Source organism: Cucurbita pepo, chromosome LG18, assembly GCF_002806865.2.
Source record: "Cucurbita pepo subsp. pepo cultivar mu-cu-16 chromosome LG18, ASM280686v2, whole genome shotgun sequence".
In the NCBI taxonomy this organism is placed as follows: Eukaryota; Viridiplantae; Streptophyta; class Magnoliopsida; order Cucurbitales; family Cucurbitaceae; genus Cucurbita; species Cucurbita pepo.
In genome coordinates, this window is record NC_036655.1 from 7,517,630 (window position 1) to 7,536,218 (window position 18,589).

At 38.9% G+C, this 18,589-nt stretch overlaps 3 protein-coding genes across 4 annotated transcripts; 2 read left to right on the forward strand and 1 right to left on the reverse strand.

The window, feature by feature from the left end:
* Nucleotides 1-2,438: 2,438 nt before the first annotated feature.
* Nucleotides 2,439-4,658, forward strand: LOC111779773 (protein NRT1/ PTR FAMILY 2.10-like). Of its 2 annotated transcripts, none has more exons than XM_023659910.1 (4): nucleotides 2,439-2,591; nucleotides 2,665-2,882; nucleotides 2,978-3,543; nucleotides 3,611-4,658. In XM_023659910.1, the coding sequence occupies exons 1-4, from the start codon at nucleotides 2,507-2,509 to the stop codon at nucleotides 4,512-4,514; spliced, it is 1,773 nt and encodes a 590-aa protein (XP_023515678.1). In that variant the 5' UTR covers nucleotides 2,439-2,506; the 3' UTR covers nucleotides 4,515-4,658. The 2 variants fall into 2 exon arrangements, with proteins under 2 accessions (XP_023515678.1, XP_023515679.1); XM_023659911.1 differs by having other exon boundaries at nucleotides 2,532-2,551; nucleotides 3,611-4,657.
* A 2,071-nt stretch (nucleotides 4,659-6,729) lies between these two features.
* LOC111780078 (protein NRT1/ PTR FAMILY 2.11-like) lies at nucleotides 6,730-9,495 on the forward strand. Its single transcript, XM_023660354.1, has 4 exons — nucleotides 6,730-7,148; nucleotides 7,250-7,467; nucleotides 7,554-8,104; nucleotides 8,234-9,495. Exons 1-4 carry the CDS (start codon nucleotides 7,055-7,057, stop codon nucleotides 9,126-9,128), a joined length of 1,758 nt encoding a protein of 585 aa, XP_023516122.1. The 5' UTR covers nucleotides 6,730-7,054; the 3' UTR covers nucleotides 9,129-9,495.
* An 817-nt stretch (nucleotides 9,496-10,312) lies between these two features.
* LOC111779937 (ATPase 11, plasma membrane-type-like) lies at nucleotides 10,313-17,921 on the reverse strand. Its single transcript, XM_023660141.1, has 23 exons — nucleotides 17,477-17,921; nucleotides 16,452-16,594; nucleotides 16,263-16,369; nucleotides 16,054-16,173; nucleotides 15,862-15,960; nucleotides 15,600-15,737; nucleotides 15,329-15,463; nucleotides 15,050-15,229; nucleotides 14,535-14,741; nucleotides 14,330-14,449; nucleotides 14,107-14,226; nucleotides 13,889-14,011; nucleotides 13,673-13,777; nucleotides 13,437-13,581; nucleotides 12,888-13,052; nucleotides 12,533-12,771; nucleotides 12,280-12,312; nucleotides 12,067-12,148; nucleotides 11,589-11,749; nucleotides 11,257-11,442; nucleotides 10,991-11,173; nucleotides 10,731-10,909; nucleotides 10,313-10,545 (listed from the first exon to the last, which is right to left on the reverse strand). Exons 3-23 carry the CDS (start codon nucleotides 16,323-16,325, stop codon nucleotides 10,449-10,451), a joined length of 2,880 nt encoding a protein of 959 aa, XP_023515909.1. The 5' UTR covers nucleotides 16,326-16,369; nucleotides 16,452-16,594; nucleotides 17,477-17,921; the 3' UTR covers nucleotides 10,313-10,448.
* Nucleotides 17,922-18,589: the final 668 nt, after the last annotated feature.

An 18,589-nucleotide genomic window follows, 5' to 3' on the forward strand; every position in this document is an offset into this window, starting at 1 on the left:
CTTTAAAACGACAATATCTGTTAATAGTGAGTTTCAGCTACACTTGACAGTGTTCTAATGAGGATGTTGAGCCTCTAAGAGAATGAATTGTGAGATCATACATCAATTGGAGAGGAGAACGAAACATTTCTTATAAGAGAGTAAAACCTTTTAAAATCATGAAACTGACGGTGATACTCCGACAATATCTGATAGCGACATCTCCAAATGCATTTATATAAGAATTGATAGCGTGTACAATGAAGAAAGCAAAAGGTTAATGTTTTCCACGCCATTATGAGATCTCTGACTTTGTTGTCAATTATTTGAGATAGGATTGAACTGCGACGTCTCAAAGCTTTAGACTTTTTAAACGTTCCCACTGCTCACACTTCAATTTGTTGACCACTTTGTCTTTTGTTTTAACCCAATCACAGCACCTGGAGCCTCAAGAACGTCTCTTTGACCACCTTTCTGCTATAACACCAAAATTACATTCAATATCATTCCTTATCACCCAAACTAATCTTTCAAATTTGGTTCCTTTAGACCAATACTGTTCTTCATATTGGGAAGGTGACCAAAATCTCTATTCATACGAGACTTATAAAATTCAAACCAAGAACGAAGTTATGTACCGGGAGAGGTAGTTAAAAGAAAGGAACAACACCTCTATTATATCATACCATTGTGGATATGTAGAATCCGTTCACGTGCTCATAAATATCTCCAATTATAGAACTAGAAATCTAGTTGGATTGAGATGCTTTTACTTTTATCTGCATGCTGATTGAAAGGGATATTTGGTCACTTTCAAGTTGAATTTTATTTTCCATCCTTTGAAAAAAACACTCTCATTTAATAAGCATACTATCTATAATGTGACTGGTTTTTAGTGATGATTTCACATCAGTCTACTTTGGCCTCCTCTCCTCGTAAAAGTTTCATGCGAGATTCTACGTCATTTAGAGAGGGGAACGAAGCATTTCTTATAAAGGTGTGAAAACCTCTCCCGAACAGACGCATTTTAAAACCATGAGGCTGACAACGATACATAACATACCAAAGCGGACAATATTTGTTGGAGGTGGGCTTAGACTATTACAAATTGTATCGGAGCTAGACACCAAGCGGTGTACCAACAAGGACGTTGAGCCCTCAAGGGGAATGGATCATTGTGGGATCCCACGTTGGTTGGAGATGAGAACGAAGTATTTCTTACAAGGGTGTGGAAATCTCTCCCTAGTAGATGCGTTTATTATATCAGTTTCTCTGTTTGGGACCATCAACCTCTAGGAAATATGGCATTTTATGTGCTTCAGAAAACTGAGGCAGGCATTAATGAAGTCCCTCAACTCAAAATCTGCAGTACAAATCATTAAGTTACAATCAGTTGAATGTGGTAATTGAATGGTCCATGCAACTGTTCTTACAGAAAACAACAGTGCTTCTTGTATGAGCTCAAAGCTGTCCCATTAATTCAGCACTTTTGAAACCTTGAGAGGCAATGGATTGGTGTGTGTGCAGGCCAGGAATAGCAGTTTCACAGCCTGTGCCTTCCTTCACTGTGAGGGGCTTTGGCATTAACTGGGATCCTGCAGAACAGCACTTACAATAAGGACATTCAAACAACTTCATCTGATACCATTTTGAGCTAATATTAGTCTAACAACTTTGATAATCCTGCACACATTTCACTTTCTCATTACATCTTTGTCCTTACTACTATTCAGGGAAGAACATATCACAAATCTTTGAAAGCTAACAAAAAGTAGTTATCTGGATCCAACACTTCATATGCTGATACACCACATTCAGAATTGACAACTTATCACCGATGCAATTCTGGAAGCGTACATGTGAGATCCTACGTCAGTTGAGGAGGAGAACGAAACATCATTTACAAGGACGTAGAAACCACTCCCTAGCAGATGCGTTTTAAAATCTTTGAGGGTGAGCTCAGAAGGGAAAGTCCAAAGAGGACAATATTTGTTAGCGGTGGGTTTGGTCTGTTACAAATGGTATCAAAGTTAGACACCAAGCGATGTGCTAGCAAAGAGGTTGAGCCTTGAAGGGGGTGGACAAGAGGCGGTGTGCCAGCAAAGATGCTGAGCCCCAAAAGGGGTGGATTGGGGGGTCCCACATCGATTGGAGAAAGGAATTGGTCCCGAAGGAGTGGATTGTGAGATCCCACGTCGTTTGGAGAGGAGAATGAGACACCCTTTTTAAGGGGTGCCAGCGAGTACGATGGACCCCGAAGGAGATGGATCTTGAGATCCCACATCAGTTGGGAAGGAGAACGAAACACTTTTTATAAGGGTGTGGAAACCTCTCCCTAGTATACGCGTTTTAAAAACTTTGAGGGGAAGCCTAAAAGGAAAACTTAAAGAGGACAATATCCGCTAAGAGAGTGCAGTCAGCCATTACTATACAATTATTAAGTAAACTCAATAGTGGATCACAGTATAAAAGAAGTTGTGTCGAAGAGGGTAAGAAGAAGATGAGAGAGTGGTTCTGAGTGAGAGGCATGGAGAGAAATAATGAAGATATTCACAATCTTGATGAGGCTAAGGTGAATTATAAAGGAGTCAAGGCCTTGCCATTTGTAGTAGGTTCGTAACATAACTCAATTTGTTTGGTTTTGACACTTGTAATGCTAATTAGTACGTGGGTTTGTTGATTTAGGGAATGAAACTTTTGAGAAGCTGGGGACTACGGGCACTTCTTCAAACCTTTTGGTGTATTTGACAGATGTATTTCATATGAAAACCATCACTGCCACAACTCTTATGAACATTTTCCATGGCAGCACCAACTTTTCCACTTTGTTTGGAGCATTTCTTTGTGACACTTATTTTGGACGTTACAAGACCTTAGGATATGCCTCCATTGCTTCATTAATGGTACGCCTGCTGCTATTGTTTCACTTTCTCTTATAAAAAACACATATAAGGATTGAATAATTTGGTTGCTTTCATGTCCCTGATCACTCGCACAGGGGATGGTTGTACTAACACTGACAGCAACAATTGAGAAGCTGCACCCACCAGATTGTGGAAAGGGCAGTGCCGCAGGCGGGGCTTGCCTAGAGCCAACGCCATGGCAGATAGCATTTCTGTTATTTGGATTGGGACTGCTCATAATCGGAGCTGGGGGTATCAGACCCTGCAACTTGGCGTTTGGAGCCGACCAATTCAATCCCAACACAGCCTCCGGGAAGTTGGGAATAAACAGCTTCTTCAACTGGTACTACTTCACCTTCACATTTGCCATGATCATATCTCTCACCATCATTGTGTATGTCCAAACTGAAGTCAGCTGGGCTTGGGGATTGGCCATTCCTGCGTTCCTCATGTTCCTGTCCTGTGCACTTTTCTTCATGGGTTCTTGGATTTACGTTAAATTGGAACCCGAAGGGAGTCCTTTCACCAGTGTGATGCGAGTCCTAGTGGCTGCTCTCAAGAAAAGGCGCCTGCCTTCGCCGGACCAGCAATGGCCATCTCTTTTTAACCACATTCCCTCAAACTCCATCAATTCCAAGCTTCCTTACACTGATCAATTCAGGTGGGTCTCCACTTTCAAAGTTTGAGTCTTTGGTTAAAAGAGAATAACCCCTTTTTATTGCTTTCAGCTTCCTAAACAAGGCGGCAATCATAACCCCAGAAGACAAATTCAAGTCAGATGGCTCTGCAGACGATCCATGGACACTCTGCAGCACACAACAAGTGGAAGAAGTGAAATGCTTGGTGAGAGTGATACCAATATGGGGTGCAGCCATAATGTACCATGTCGCCACCACGCAGCAACAAACATACGTGGTCTTCCAAGCCCTCCAATCCGACAGGCGCTTGTTCTTCGGGAACACCCATTATTTCAAAATCCCAGCCGCCTCCTACACCATATTCACAATGATTGGCCTCACCATCTGGATCCCTTTCTACGACAGAATCGTAGTCCCTTCTCTGCGCCGAATCACCGCTAGAGAAGGCGGCATCACGCTCCTTCAAAAAATGGGGATTGGAATGGTCATTGCCATTGTAACCATGTTCATCTCAGCGTTAGTGGAGCAAAAGAGGAGGAATCTGGCCCTCACACAGCCCCTGTGCGAAGAAACAGGGAGAAGGGGTGCAATTTCCTCCATGTCTGCGCTCTGGTTGGTACCTCAACTGACGCTGATTGGGTTGTCCGAGGCGTTCACCGTGATTGCCCAAGTCGAATTTTACTACAAGGAGTTCCCTGAGAACATGAGGAGCATTGGGGGGTCGTTTTCTTTTGTGGGTCTTGCGCTGTCGAACTATTTGAGTGGGTTCATGGTGACGGTGGTGCACAGCCTCACCACCGGCAACTGGCTGCCGGAAGATCTGAACGAGGGGCGATTGGATTATTTCTATTTCATGGTATCGGGATTGGAAGCCGTGAACTTGGGGTACTTCGTGTTGTGTTCTAAGTGGTACAAGTACAAGGGGAGTGGAAGCCATGGCGTTGATGAGATGGACTTTGGGAAGACAGAATTTGAGAAAACTGTGGTTTATTGATTGATGACTGCGATTGTGTCGTTATTTGCAGCTTCCTTTCCTGTTTATGTTTATGAATGAATATTGATAATGTAACGTCAAATCGGATTTTGGCTGCGATTATGTTCTTATATGGACCTTCCTTCCTTCTCTTATATGAATGAACATCCTAATGTAATAACCTCTCCAACCATGGTTTTGATCATTATACCGTCCCCAACCACTAAATTTAAATTAAACCTTAAAAACAATATTTTTTTTTTTGTTTTTTTCGTGTTTCAAAAAGCTAATAATATAGGCTAGCAATGAGTGAAGTCTCACATTCATTGGAGAGAAGAACGAACCATTCCCAGTAAACAAGTTTTAAAATTTTGAGGGAGAGCAGGAGAACAATATGTACTAATGCTGAGCCATTACAAATGGTATCAGAACTAGACACTGGCCGGTGTGCCAGTGAGGAATTAGAGCTCCCAAGAAGATAGATCGTGAGATCTCAGGTTGGTTTGAGAGGGAAAAAAACCTTGATTACAAGGCCGTGGAAACCTCTACCCTAATAAGTTTTAAAACTGAGAAGTCCGAAAAGAAAAGCGGTAATAGTAGCACCATTTATAGTAAGCATTTATAGAAACTCCAACCTATCTCTAAGTCTGAAGCTAATAAATAAGCCTCAAATTATGAGCAACATTTTCCAAATTTCTTATGGAAAAAACTTCCTTAAATTAGTGGAGACATTAATAATCTGTATGAACAATATTATCTCAATAATTTCATCTCTTTCTGTATTTAAATTAAATGCAATCCACTCATTTTGTCATTAAATCTTGACTTTATAGCTTTTTAAAGTAAATACGTATAATAAGAGGACTGCATTCTTTCTTTTCTTTTACTCTTTGTTTTACTACTTTAAAAAAAGGGTATGTGACGTAATTATGTCGTATTAACTTATCTTTACTAAAAAACAATTTTTTTATAATATGGTCGAAATATATTATGTGTTTTCATTTATGTGCACCAAACGTGTTTAAATTGATTATTGGTTCAACTTTTCTTAGTATCACAAATTTTGATCAATCAAGAAAGTATGTGGGGACGAATTGGTGAGAGGTCATCCTCGTCATTTTACTTTTTCTACTCTTAGGCTATCGCATTATGCTCTCTTTCAATATATACCATCAATTATTGATCATATTCTAAAAATATGTACATGAATGAAATTAATATTTTTTTTTAATATATTGCGTATCTCCATCTTTTGATTAGGTTCTAAATTTTTTACGAGAATTAATTTGTAAGTTTTGTTCTTATAAACTTTACAAAGTGATTAATTTAGATACCCGACCTTCAATATCGTAATTAGTAGTTTTTTTAAAATAAAAATTAAGAAGTGTATAGCAAATTCGTAAGATGTAACATTCTAAGTCGAGATTTGGATTCTATGTTGGTTGGATAGAGGAACGAAATTTTTTTTACAAGGGTGTGGAAACTTCTTCGTTAAAACATTCCTTACATTCCAAATCAGATACAGAGAACGTTTCGATTGGAGAGGAAAACAAAATATTCCTTATAAAGGTGTAGAAACCTATCGGTAGTAGACATGTTTTAAAACAATGAGGCTGACTACGATACTTAAGGGGCCAAAGTGGACAATATTTGCTAGCGGTGGGCTTGGACTGTTACAAATGGTATTAGAGTCAGTCACTGAGCGGGTTGCCATCAAGGACATTGGGCTCTCAAAGAGAGTGGATTGTGAGATCCCACATCGGTTGGTGAAGGGAACGAAATATTTCTTGTAAGGGTGTGGAAACCTCTCTCAAACAGACACGTTTTAAAACCATGAGGCTGATGACGATACGTAATGAGCCAAAGCGGATAATATTTACTAACGGTGGACTTGGGCTATTACAAATAATATCAAAGCTAGACATCGAGTAGTGTGCTAGCGAGGATGTTGGCTCATAAGGGGGTGGATTGTGAGATGTGAGATTTCACGCGGTTGTAGAGGGGAACGAATCATTCCTTACAAGGGTGTGAAAATCTTTTCCTAGTAAACACGTTTTAAAACCGTAAGACTGCCCGTAACATGTAACATGTCGAATCGGACAATATCTCCATGCCGTGGCCAAAATTCTAAAAGCTAGAATTAGATTTGCAACAAAGTAAAAGTAGGGAGGTAAAAATTGTGTGTGTAAAAGTGAGTAGAGTGGGTTGGATTAGATCGGTGGCAGCAACCAATCAATCGTATCGACCGAAAATGTCCACATGTTATTGACAGAGTCGTGACCAAATTTTGTGGAAATGATCGGAGTTTGTCCTGAGGTTGGCAGTGGCCGCACTGTAGTGGCGTGGTCCAATTTCGCTACGCAAGCTGAGTCCTCTTGTTTAGGCCTTCATCCAGACAAGCAGTGTGAATTGCATTTCCTAAACGACACCATACCATTGAAGTAAGAGACCCCTGTTTTGTATTCTAATCACACTTCAACTTCATCCACAAAAATTGGGATAAATACCCCAAACGCAGCACTCCGTCCAAGCTGCAAAACACACACACAAACTCAAACAACATGGAGAAAAATGAAGCAGCAGCGCCTCCACAAAATGATGGTGGGGAGACCCAGAAACATTACAGAGGCTGGAAGGCCATGCCTTTTGTCATAGGTGAACTTCGGCTCTCTTCTGTTCTGCTCTGTTCTGTGTTCTGTTCTGTTCTGTTCTGTTCTGTTTCATGTCTTATGTTGTTTATGTTCTTTTTCCTACAGGGAATGAGACCTTTGAGAAGCTGGGAGCTATTGGAACCTTGGCGAACCTCTTGATTTATCTGACGTCGGTCTTCAACATGAAGAGCATAACAGCTGCAACACTACTCAATATCTTCAATGGCTGCACCAATTTAGTCACTTTGTTGGGAGCTTTCCTCTGTGATACTTACTTTGGGCGCTATAAGACCGTGGGGTTTTCAATTGTCGCTTCTTTCTTGGTACTTTCCAAGATATCCAAACGTTAATCCTTTTCCCATTTCCCATCTTCAAAATTTGTATCATTAACGTTTGTTTTCAATTCAAGGGGTTGCTTCTAATTCATTTCACAGCAGCATTCAAGAATTTGCATCCACCGCACTGTATAGCAGATGTGTGTAAAGGGCCAACAGCAGGGCAGATGACTTTCCTAATGGCTGGATTTGGGCTGATGATAATTGGAGCTGGTGGCATTCGACCATGTAATTTGGCGTTTGGAGCTGATCAGTTCAATCCAAATACAGAAGCTGGGAAGAAAGGAATCAACAGCTTTTTCAATTGGTATGTTTTCACCTACACTTTCGCGATGATGATATCACTGACAGTCATAGTTTACGTGCAAACGAACGTCAGCTGGGCTCTGGGATTGGGAATTCCAGCAGCTCTTATGCTCATTGCCTGTATACTCTTCTTCGTGGGCTCTAAAATCTACGTGAAATTGGAAGCCACTGGCAGTCCAATGACCAGCGTTGCACAAGTTTTAGTGGTTGCTATTAAGAAAAGAAAACTCAAGCAACCAGACCAACCATGGCTTTCCCTCTTTGACTACACAACTCCAGGCTCCATTAACTCAAAACTTTCCTATTCAGACCAATTCAGGTATAAAACCCTTAACCCTTTTTACACTTCGAACATAACCTCACATAACTTGACTTAGAGTCGATTTGGAATGACTTTTTAAAACACCCCGTGAAGTAATTGACAACACAAATGGGTGTTGGTGAACAGATTTCTGGACAAAGCAGCAATTATAACAGAAGAGGACCAAATAAAGGAGGATGGATCAGCAGCAGATCCATGGAGGCTTTGCAGTATGCAGCAAGTGGAAGAAGTGAAGTGTTTGATGAGAGTGCTACCAATATGGATGGCAGGAGTTCTATACTTTGTTGCTCAGTTACAACTACAAACTTATGCAGTATTTCAAGCCCTTCAGTCAAACAGGCGCCTAGGAAACATCACAATCCCAGCTGCATCCTACACAGTCTTCGCAATGCTAAGCCTCAGCTTTTGGCTCCCCATCTACGACAGAATCATAGTCCCTTTCCTTCAAAAAGTCACCAAAAAAGAAGGCGGAATCACCACTCTCCAAAGGCAAGGGATTGGCATTTTTTTGGCCATACTCACAATGCTTTTGTCTGCCATAGTTGAAGATCGAAGAAGAATCATTGCTCTTACAAAGCCAACAGTGGGAATTGAGCCACGAAAAGGGGCAATTTCGTCGATGTCAGCTTCGTGGCTGATTCCTCAGCTCTTATTATATGGGTTGTCTGATGGGTTTGGGGCAGTGAGCCAATTGGAGTTTTACTACAAGCAATTCCCAGAGAATATGAGGAGCATTGGAGGGTCAATGTTCTTTTGCGCCATGGCAGTTGCGAGCTATTTGAATGGGCTGTTGATAACAGTGGTTCATAGGATGAGCAGAGGATCCAAGTATGGAGATTGGTTGCCTGAGGATCTCAACAAGGGGAGATTGGACTACTTTTATTACTTCGTTGGTGGCATTGAGTTACTCAATTTGTGCTACTTTCTGGTTTGTGCAAAGTGGTATAAGTATAAAGAGGCTCCCCAAAATGCCTCTGAAATTCACTTGGCATCAAAACAACCAGAGAAAAATAGTGTTTAGTATACAAATATCTTCAGGGCTTAAGCAACGAGCTGACTAACCCTGTGTTTCATATGTAGACCTTAGAGGTCATAAATTATTAAGAGTGGCATGGCAGTGTAGGGTAAATCTTCCAAAACCAGGTGACTGTGGAGGGCCATCCTTGTCTGACATCGATCCACACAAAACAAGAAAATATGGAAAAAAGAATTTCGTAGCTTTGTTTTGGCTTTAGTTTGCCTTTTCAAGCTGCAACACCACAAACTTTGATGGGATAATCCACCAGAATATTACTAAGTGCGTGAATGGATTGAGCGAGACTTTCAAAATTTTACGCGTGATATGGTTCACTTTTGATATAATTCAAGTCGTCATTGCTTTGGTTTAATTTCACTCAAAAGATTAGTGTTAATAGAGATATTGTCCTCCATTGTATAGATGTAGGTTTTCCTTGTCGGACCAAAGTTCGCATTCCCAATAATTATTATTCTATTATCTAATGTCGAATCATTCTATAGTCTAGAGGTACCTTAACCAACTCAAACTGGCTCTAGAACATGCTCATATGAACATATTAATGCCGATTAGGTGGGTACACATTCAAACGTCAAATGCATTTAAAACCAAATTAAGATGAGTAGTTGAAAATAATTGAGTTTTATTGAGAAGTTAAGAATTCAACACATTTGCCTTTTTCGATAATTTGATAGCCATCTTGTTGTAAAGTGACGAGGCCAGATTGTAGGCTGGATATCCTAGCCATATATAGAGTATGGACCCAATTCATCCTAAATGGTCAAACGTATCCATTTCAGATTGCTGTATGTGTTCCTCCATCTTTAGGGGTAGCAATAGAAATGGTGTCATTATCAACATTATCAAATCCAGCGAGCATACATGTTTAGTGTGATTGGTGGCCTCAACTTAGGGATTCATTATTCTTATCCTAGTTGTGCACTGTTAATAGTATTATTTGAGTCATTTCGAAATCTCCAAAGTTCTTTAGAGTTGGAGCAGGGAATTAAGATTTGTAGGTTTATCATAAATATTGATCGTTATGAATGTGTTCAACTCAAAAAAAAAAAAAAAATGGCTATTCTAAAAGTTATAAGATCATTTTGCTTTTGAGCTCAAGAAACACAAAAATGCTTTCTCGAGTTAACTACGTGATGGAAAAGTTTCGGTAAATTAAGGACGGGTGGAGACAAGTGAATTAGGTATTTGTTAATAGATATTAGGACGATTTAGAATAATATTAAACACGAAAAACTTTGTTTTGTTCGTACAGCAGTTTTCACTTTAGAACTAACGCAGTTGCCATAATTTACAGCTAGAGTTGTGTCACACTGTGTAAGCTTGCTGAATTGTATCAATGTCAAGTCCTTTCAGCCTCACCACTGATTCAACATGGCCTTTCAGGGTGTGTAGTTCCCTCAACCTGAAACAAATAGCCCAAGAAGAACACTGAGAAATGAAGCATATTGATGCAGAAGCTAAGCCCTTCTATTCTAAATATGAAATACTTCCATCCTGAGAGGTTTATAATCGAACCATCTTGATGTTGTGCCTTGCAAAAGAAAAATGTATATCTAAAACAATTACTTCCTCAGGTTCGGTGCATACCTTGCAATTTCTGCTCTCCTTTTGGCTTCTTCAGCCATCTGATTGAGCTCAGTGAAATGGGTCCGGTCATGGAACATCTTGGCATCAGGTGCTTGCAATCCATGTAGTGTTCTTTGAGCATGAGCCCATTGGAGCTCCCGTTGTTCCTTCCCGAAGTCCTTTTGCCTCGTAAAGGCAATCTACATGCCAAGACACGACTTGATCACGACACAAGTAACAGGAAAATCACATGATGTAACTCAGCAGGGAGAGAGAAATACCCTTTGTTCAATAACAAGGTCCCAAGCCCTCCCACTCAAAACATATCGTATAAAGAACTTAATAAGATCAAGTGGGATGTAAAAGATGATGTTGTAAAGCCAGATTACACCAGCCCAACCCCATCCAATTCCTTCAATGGCAGCAAAGCTCCAGTTTGCATAAACAGCAATTAAAGTAGCAATCTGTTCAGGAAAAACCAGTTCAGTTCTAATCATAACCTTGGCAAACAAATTTCTGTACTGAAGTTTATTCGTAGTCCACTCACCAGCTGTGCAACCAGAAAAGCTGCAACCAGTAATAGTCCAGGACGTTCCACATAAGACCAACTTCGAGAGCGTGTAACAAATATAAGAGCCTGACTTATAGTGCTTACTTGCAGATAAATAGCGGAGGCAAGTTTCCTAATGTCATCGTGAGCAGTTTTCTCAAGAGTTGCCACCCCAAAGATTCGCTGAAAAAGAGCAAATAAATGGCTAAACAACCTCATAGAAGATCACTAGTTGTAAAAACAATTGACAAGATAACACTACTGTTGGCTGTCAACACGAATCATAGAGTTCTAATGCAATTTTTCAATAACAAATGCAGCTATCTTACTGGAAAAAAGTCGGTCTTATAGGCTGCCCAAAAGAAGATGACAGTCATCATTGCCATGTAGCCGCCAAGTATAACGCCAGTTGTAAAAATTTCCGCCAGCTTCCAGCTATCAGGCAAAGGAGATGGTTTCACTCTGTCCTTAGATATAGTCATTATTGTACCTATTATCAAAGTTCCAACAATTAATCGAAGAATGTTCTTAGTTGTTAAAAGTATGACCTTGAAAAACATTTGCAATTTTCTCTACGACAAGCCAATTATCTTTTAAGAAATTCATACTCTAACCAGAAGCTGCAACAAGTAATATTTATAGCATTGAAGGAAATTGCTAGTTTCACACATCTTAACAAGGAGATATAAGTTGGTTGGAAACTTGCAGTGTTTACGACTTAACCTAAGAGGAGACTCACGATGGGGCTTATATGATGCTAATGGCAACATATTTTAGAAAAAAAGAAATAGAAGAGGAAGTACGAACCATCATTGAGAATGGCAATGATGAGCACCATAAAAGGTGGAAAATCAAATTTCCATATGAGAGCCAGCAACATGAAACCAAGCTGTTGACAAGCAACATACAAGATGAAAACATTTCTAGACCATAATATCAGAAAACACTTGAATGAATATTAACAGAAAGAATATAGAGATGCCAGGAATTCGAATGTGAGCAGAACCATCATTTACTTACCACTATACGAATAGTGATTGAAACTGCATATATCTGCCACATACAGAAATTCAGTAAGTATATCATCAAATACCTCTTCCATCTTTTATATTAAAAAAAAAAAAAAAACAGAAGAAGAAGAAGAAGAAGATTACTACAATACAGTAATACATACTTGAAAAATTTGTGGAAGTGAAGTTGAAGCAACATCAATAGTAACTTTTCAAGCGAGAATGGAGAAAGCTAAACATGAGATACAAAATGATCTGCTTACAGTGTAATTTTTCATCCTCTGAAAGATTGCTCGGCTGGTCAAAACAGCACTAATGATAACACTCAAACCAGGCTCTGTGAGGACTATGTCTGAAGCACTACGAGCAGCATCGGTGGCATCAGCAACAGCAATGCCTATGTCTGCTTTTTTAAGGGCGGGGGCATCATTTACTCCATCGCCGGTCATACCACAGATATGTTTCCTTGCCTGCAGGCGCTTTACAATCTCATATTTGTGCTCTGGATTGAACAATAGCAATGACACAACAAGAGCATGTTACTTGTATGAATGTCATGACTTCAAGAACTATATATCTTAGAAATGAAGAAAACTCATTGGAAGATAGAAAATATACCAGGAAAAACACCAGCAAAGCCATCAGCTTTTTCTATCAGTTCATCAACAGGTAAAGCAGCAATAGACTCATCCTTGTCCTGACCTAATAAAGCAGATGAGGGATACATGTTGGTTCCCATCCCCAAGCGACGTCCTGTTTCCTTTCCAATAGCCAGCTGGTCACCTAAAAAGCAAAAACGGTCAGAAGCACATAAGCTAGGGCATACTACTCCCAGGTCCATGACAACGAACATAATAAACTAGTTAAACACGTTTTAGGATTTTTCTTAAATGGAGAAATCAACATATCCGTCGCCTAACATTTATATTGTGTTCCCCTCTTAGTCTTTCATTTATAGCTTTACTCTCAATCAAACAAATAGGTAATAGCCTGACGCTCCATCCAAGGTTAAATTGAAGGCATACAAAAAACAGAGGACAATGGCATCCAAGGTAAATCCATGCCTTAGATAAAAACTATATGCAAGCATATTTAACCCCAGTTCAGAGGTTATGATATTCAGTATATTCCCTACATTAACAGAATGGCTATAAAAAAAATACGTACCAGTAATCATCTTCACATTCACTCCAAGGTTTAAGGCCCTCCTTATTGTCTCTGCACTATCATGCCTTGGTGGGTCAAACAGTGGCAGAAGGCCAACAAACTGCCACGGACCTCCAGCACTCTCCTTCCTACCATCTGGAACTTCCTGTGTGTATAAATGATAACAAAAACAGTAAAAATATAAGATAAAATTAAATTAATTACAAGTAACAGTCAACAATTGAGACACTAAATACCTGGTATGCGACAGCTAGAGAGCGTAAACCTCGTTCTGCAAACTTGTCTATCACAGCATGAACTTTGCGCTCAATCTCCGACTTATTGTGCGCAAGGTTCAAAATCTAGGATCATAATCAACAAGAAAACAGTATTGTGCGTTGAGACTAATCATTTTTCTCATTCTAATTGGAAAAAAAAGAAACATCAAAATAACCTAAAAGGCAGATATATACCTGCTCTGGTGCACCTTTGCTGACTCTATGCATTTTACCCTCATGGTCTATGTAAGTCAATGCAGTCCGCTTATCAGTAGGGTTAAATGGAAGGAAGTGTACTTCTTGAATACCGGCACGAGCCTTTCAGATACAAGAAATAGACGAACATATTACACTCAAGAGTAGTTACATACAAAATGAATACTTGCAACAAAACATGTACAAGTCATTGAAACCTCTTTTGGGTCAGCAAGCATCCCAACAATAGCAGTATCAATAGCATCTTGATTCTCCATTCTTGATGCCCGGGCTGCCATTAGAACCACAGTATCCACATCCACTCCTTTAGCAAAAACCTAAAGTTTTCAAGTCAGATATCCCATTTTGAATGACCTAGTGTTAGTGGGATGAACGATATATAATTAAATACGTTGAACAAAACTACATTTCCTTACTGACCTCAACAAGATTTTTGTCGACAGTTAGCTTGTTTAATGTAAGTGTTCCAGTCTTATCACTGCAAAGCACATCCATACCTGCCATCTCTTCAATTGCAGTCATCCTCTTTGTGATAGCACCCTAAAAGTAGTTATTACAATATCTCGATTATTCATTTTTCATAGTTGAATTATACAAAACAGGAAATCTTGGAATCCTAGCGAACCTGCTGAGATAACCTATGAGAGCCAATAGCCATGGTCACAGAGAGGACTGTGGGCATGGCAATGGGAATTCCTCCAATCAGAAGCACGAGAAGATTGTCAATTCCAGGACGATATTCACGATCTTGAATTGGGTACATGACAATAATTTCTGTAATCATCCCCAAAGCAATTGAACATATGCAGAAGTTCCCGATTGCAGTTAAGACCTACAAGACAAGGAATGGGGGAAAATTAGGATTGGTTTCGGTATAATTCTAAAACTTCCTCAAAATGAACTGTAAAATATAATATAAATCATGTTATACTTGATAACAAAATCCTGCTGTTTTTGTAATGAAAGTCGTTCTTGAAAACTATCCTACCAAATAAGCTTCAACATAAAATATAAAAAATTAACTGCGTTGATTTATGTTTCTAAAGATGACTTCTAAACATACCCTTATTCAACACAAAAATAATCTAAATAAATAAAATAAATCTACACGGAATATAATTTACCAAAAGCCTTCTTTACCTTCTGGAAGTGTCCCACTTGATTAGTGGTGTCAACAAGGTGAGCTGCTCTGCCAAAGAAAGTATGAACACCAGTGGCAATGACCACCGCTTCAATCTCTCCCTGTTTACAAGTAGAACCAGAATATATGCCATCACCCGGACCTTTCGTAACAGGAAGAGACTCGCCTGTAAGAGCAGACTGCAAAATTCGAAGCCGAATTTAGAAAATTTAGTTTTTTGGGAAAATAATACCATAATGAAAAAAGTGTATACATTAAGTCAGCAAACATGATCTTACCTGATCAATTTTCAATGGGTCCCCTTCTAGAAGACGAGCATCAGCTGGAATTATATCCCCAAGTTTGATACTTATAATATCACCAGGAACTAAAACCGAAGCATCTTGCACACTCCACCTTCCATCTCGGAGAATCTTTTATCAACATACATCGGAAAGAACAAGATTAAATAAGACATATAATAATTTGTCGGAGGAGGAGGAGAAGTAGACCCATTACTTGGACATATGGTTGCACTACCGCTCGAAATAATAAAGGAATTAGAAATACCTTGGCTTGGGGAGCTAAGCTAGCCATTAGAGCAGCTGCAGCGTTACCGGCATTGTTTTCCTCAATAAAACTAATTGTTGAGTTGATAAGCAACAGGGCGACAATACCAACAAAATCTTGCCAGTCAGGAGGCTTTCCCTGCGCAAGAACGTATCATGTAATCTTTGTACAAGGAGAGAGATGGTAAATATCTTCCAAAAACATTCCAAGATGAGATATACTGAGAGAAATGAATGTTTAAACCAAAGAGATAAACACTTACTCCACCATTTGCGAGTGCAATGGCCATAATAGCAGCAGCTTCCATAACCCATGAGAGGGGATTCCACATAAACCCCAAAAACTTCAAGAATTTACTTTCCTTGAAAAATATCAGGATGAGAAGCAAAACGTGATTAGCACTTCAATTGCTACATAACAAGATAGTCAATATTAGAGGGGAGACATTGATTACCTTCTTCTCCTCAAGCTTGTTGTGACCAAAAATTACAAGCCGTTCCTCAGCAGCCGCTGTGGTAAGACCCTCTTTGCTACATCTCAGATTATCAAAAACCTCCTCGATGGGTATGTTTTCCTGCAATCACATGGTTCTGAAAGTGAGCGATAGGGAATTACTCCCAGATAATAACAAGGAATGGTGAATAAATTGTTTAGATCTGTTACCAAGTCCACAGTTTCCTTCAACACAGCCTCCAAAACCTCAGGCTTCTCGCCCTTTTCTTCCATTTTCCTTTGAAATTATAACCTCTATTCAAAATCACTAATTCACTCTGCCCACAAACATAAAATGGTCACCAGACACTTCAAACCAAACAACCGAATACAGGGCAAGAAAGTGTTTTCTAAAGTTACCTAAAGCAACAAAAGGACAGCAAACGAAGCTGGAAAAGTTAGCGAGAGTTTGAAGCCTATCAACGGTGAAGGTTTCTGGAGGAGAAAATGAGAAGTTTCCCACCAGCTTCCAAAAATCACAAATTTGCAGCAACAGAGAGCAACTGCATGTAGCGTTTAAAGCAGGAGTAGAATCAGTTGATTAAGATAATATTAAAGCACCCATTAAGTAAGCTTTATAGAAAGTCCAAAACTTCAAACCTTACCAGAACTCTAATGAAAAAAAAAAAATGTCATTAATATATCCACTCAATGTGGTCATTTTGATGCATTCATCTTCTCTTTTCCCTTTTTTATTCAAGTGGTAATTAAATTAGAGCATTTAATGAGAATTATTTAGAACTGATAAAATAGAAATGTGAGTTTAATATCAAACTTAAAAGGAAACTAAAGAGTACGAAATGAATATGTACTGGTCAACATTAACGGCAATTCTATTTGGTTCGCCCAAGAAAAATTATTGGAAGGATGAATATAATTTTACATTCACATGAAAATTCGTTGTCTTTTTTTCTTTTCTTTTTTTCTTTTTAAGTATGAGCATGAAAATTTAAAACTCGAGTATATGTGAATTAAAATTCACAATTATTTTTTAAAAAATAAATGATACAAATGTTTTAATTTATATTTTTAATCTGCAGCAAATTCCCATTCCCATTCCCCTTCGAAACTCGAAAAGGCATATTTCTCATTCTCAATAAACCCTACAATATTTTATCATTTTATTTCGACCAGAGGTTTCGCGCCCTGCACAATATATTTTTTTATTAAAAAAAAAAGTTACCCCTACCCATTTCTGGATTGAAGTTTTATTTCAGATTTTAAAATACGAGAATTAAAAATGCAAAGAAAAAAGGATTATGATAATAATAAAACACGAAAAGCAGAAGATATCTACGGAATTGAACTCAGAATTGATAACAGTTCAGAGTTGAAGCCCTCAACAAGAACTAAACAAGCAAGGCGCGAAGGAAGAAAATACCCACACTGCTATGTGAGACTCAAATCCGAATGCCAGATATTGATTTGCAGCAGCAATGGTGAGAATGATTGAGATGCCTTCAGTTCCGGCTTCAGTATTTGTAGTCGAACACTCTGGTCCAGCTTTTCGCAGTTGAATCGCAGGAACTCGACCTAATCTCTCACCGGAAGAAGATGAACACACTCGATTCAGGCCCTAGTTTAGGCATCCACAGGATAAGAACTTCAATCCGGATAATCACTGAGTAAAGTAAACCAAAGGCGTGCGACTGGTAAGGCAGAGAAGGAAGAAACTGAAAGTGGTTATGTTGCGTTAACGGAGGTAATGGAGGAGAGAGAGAGAGAGAGAGAGAGAGAGAGCACGCGCGCGGGAATGGACGAATATGGAGAACGTGAAGGGATAGAGAAGAGATGAGGTACGGTTGGGTGAGAAATAGAGAAAGGTGTGAGTGAGGGGAGAAAGAGAATGAAGGGAAGAATGAAAAGATATGGCCAGTCGTGGGCTGAGTGAGATACAGAAAATGACATCTACATGGGACTCTCTAGGCCACCGATAAAAGTGGGCAATATCTGTTAGCAGTGAGCTTGAGCTATTACAAAAAGTACTGGATTAAAGTGGCTAATAACTAATGAATGTGTTTTTTTTTTAAGAACACGGAAAACAAATATAATTATTTGATATTTTAATTAGGTACTAATTAGGTAATATATTAAATTAAGATGGTTGGGAAATAGGGAGATGTCATGCTTATATTGCAGTTTGGTCATCTAAGTCATGCATATTTATGGTTGTACCTACCCTTCTAATTCAACCACTATATTTATAAAATGGGATCATCATCTTTAATGTGTGACATTTTGCTTTCCCTAAGTTCATTTAATTATTATTTAAATAGAAAATTATAATAATTAAAAACCTACATAGATTTTATTAAAAATAAATAAATAAATATTGTAGAATTTAGAAGGAATAGATATGGATAAAGTTTCTTATAAATATTTAAAGTATCTTTTAATTAGCATGGAAATGCAAAGGGGAAATTGATTCCAGTGGTCTGTGTGTATATCGAGGCAAATCTAAAGGCGTCCTCCAATTTCCAACGTAAACTTTAGGGCTC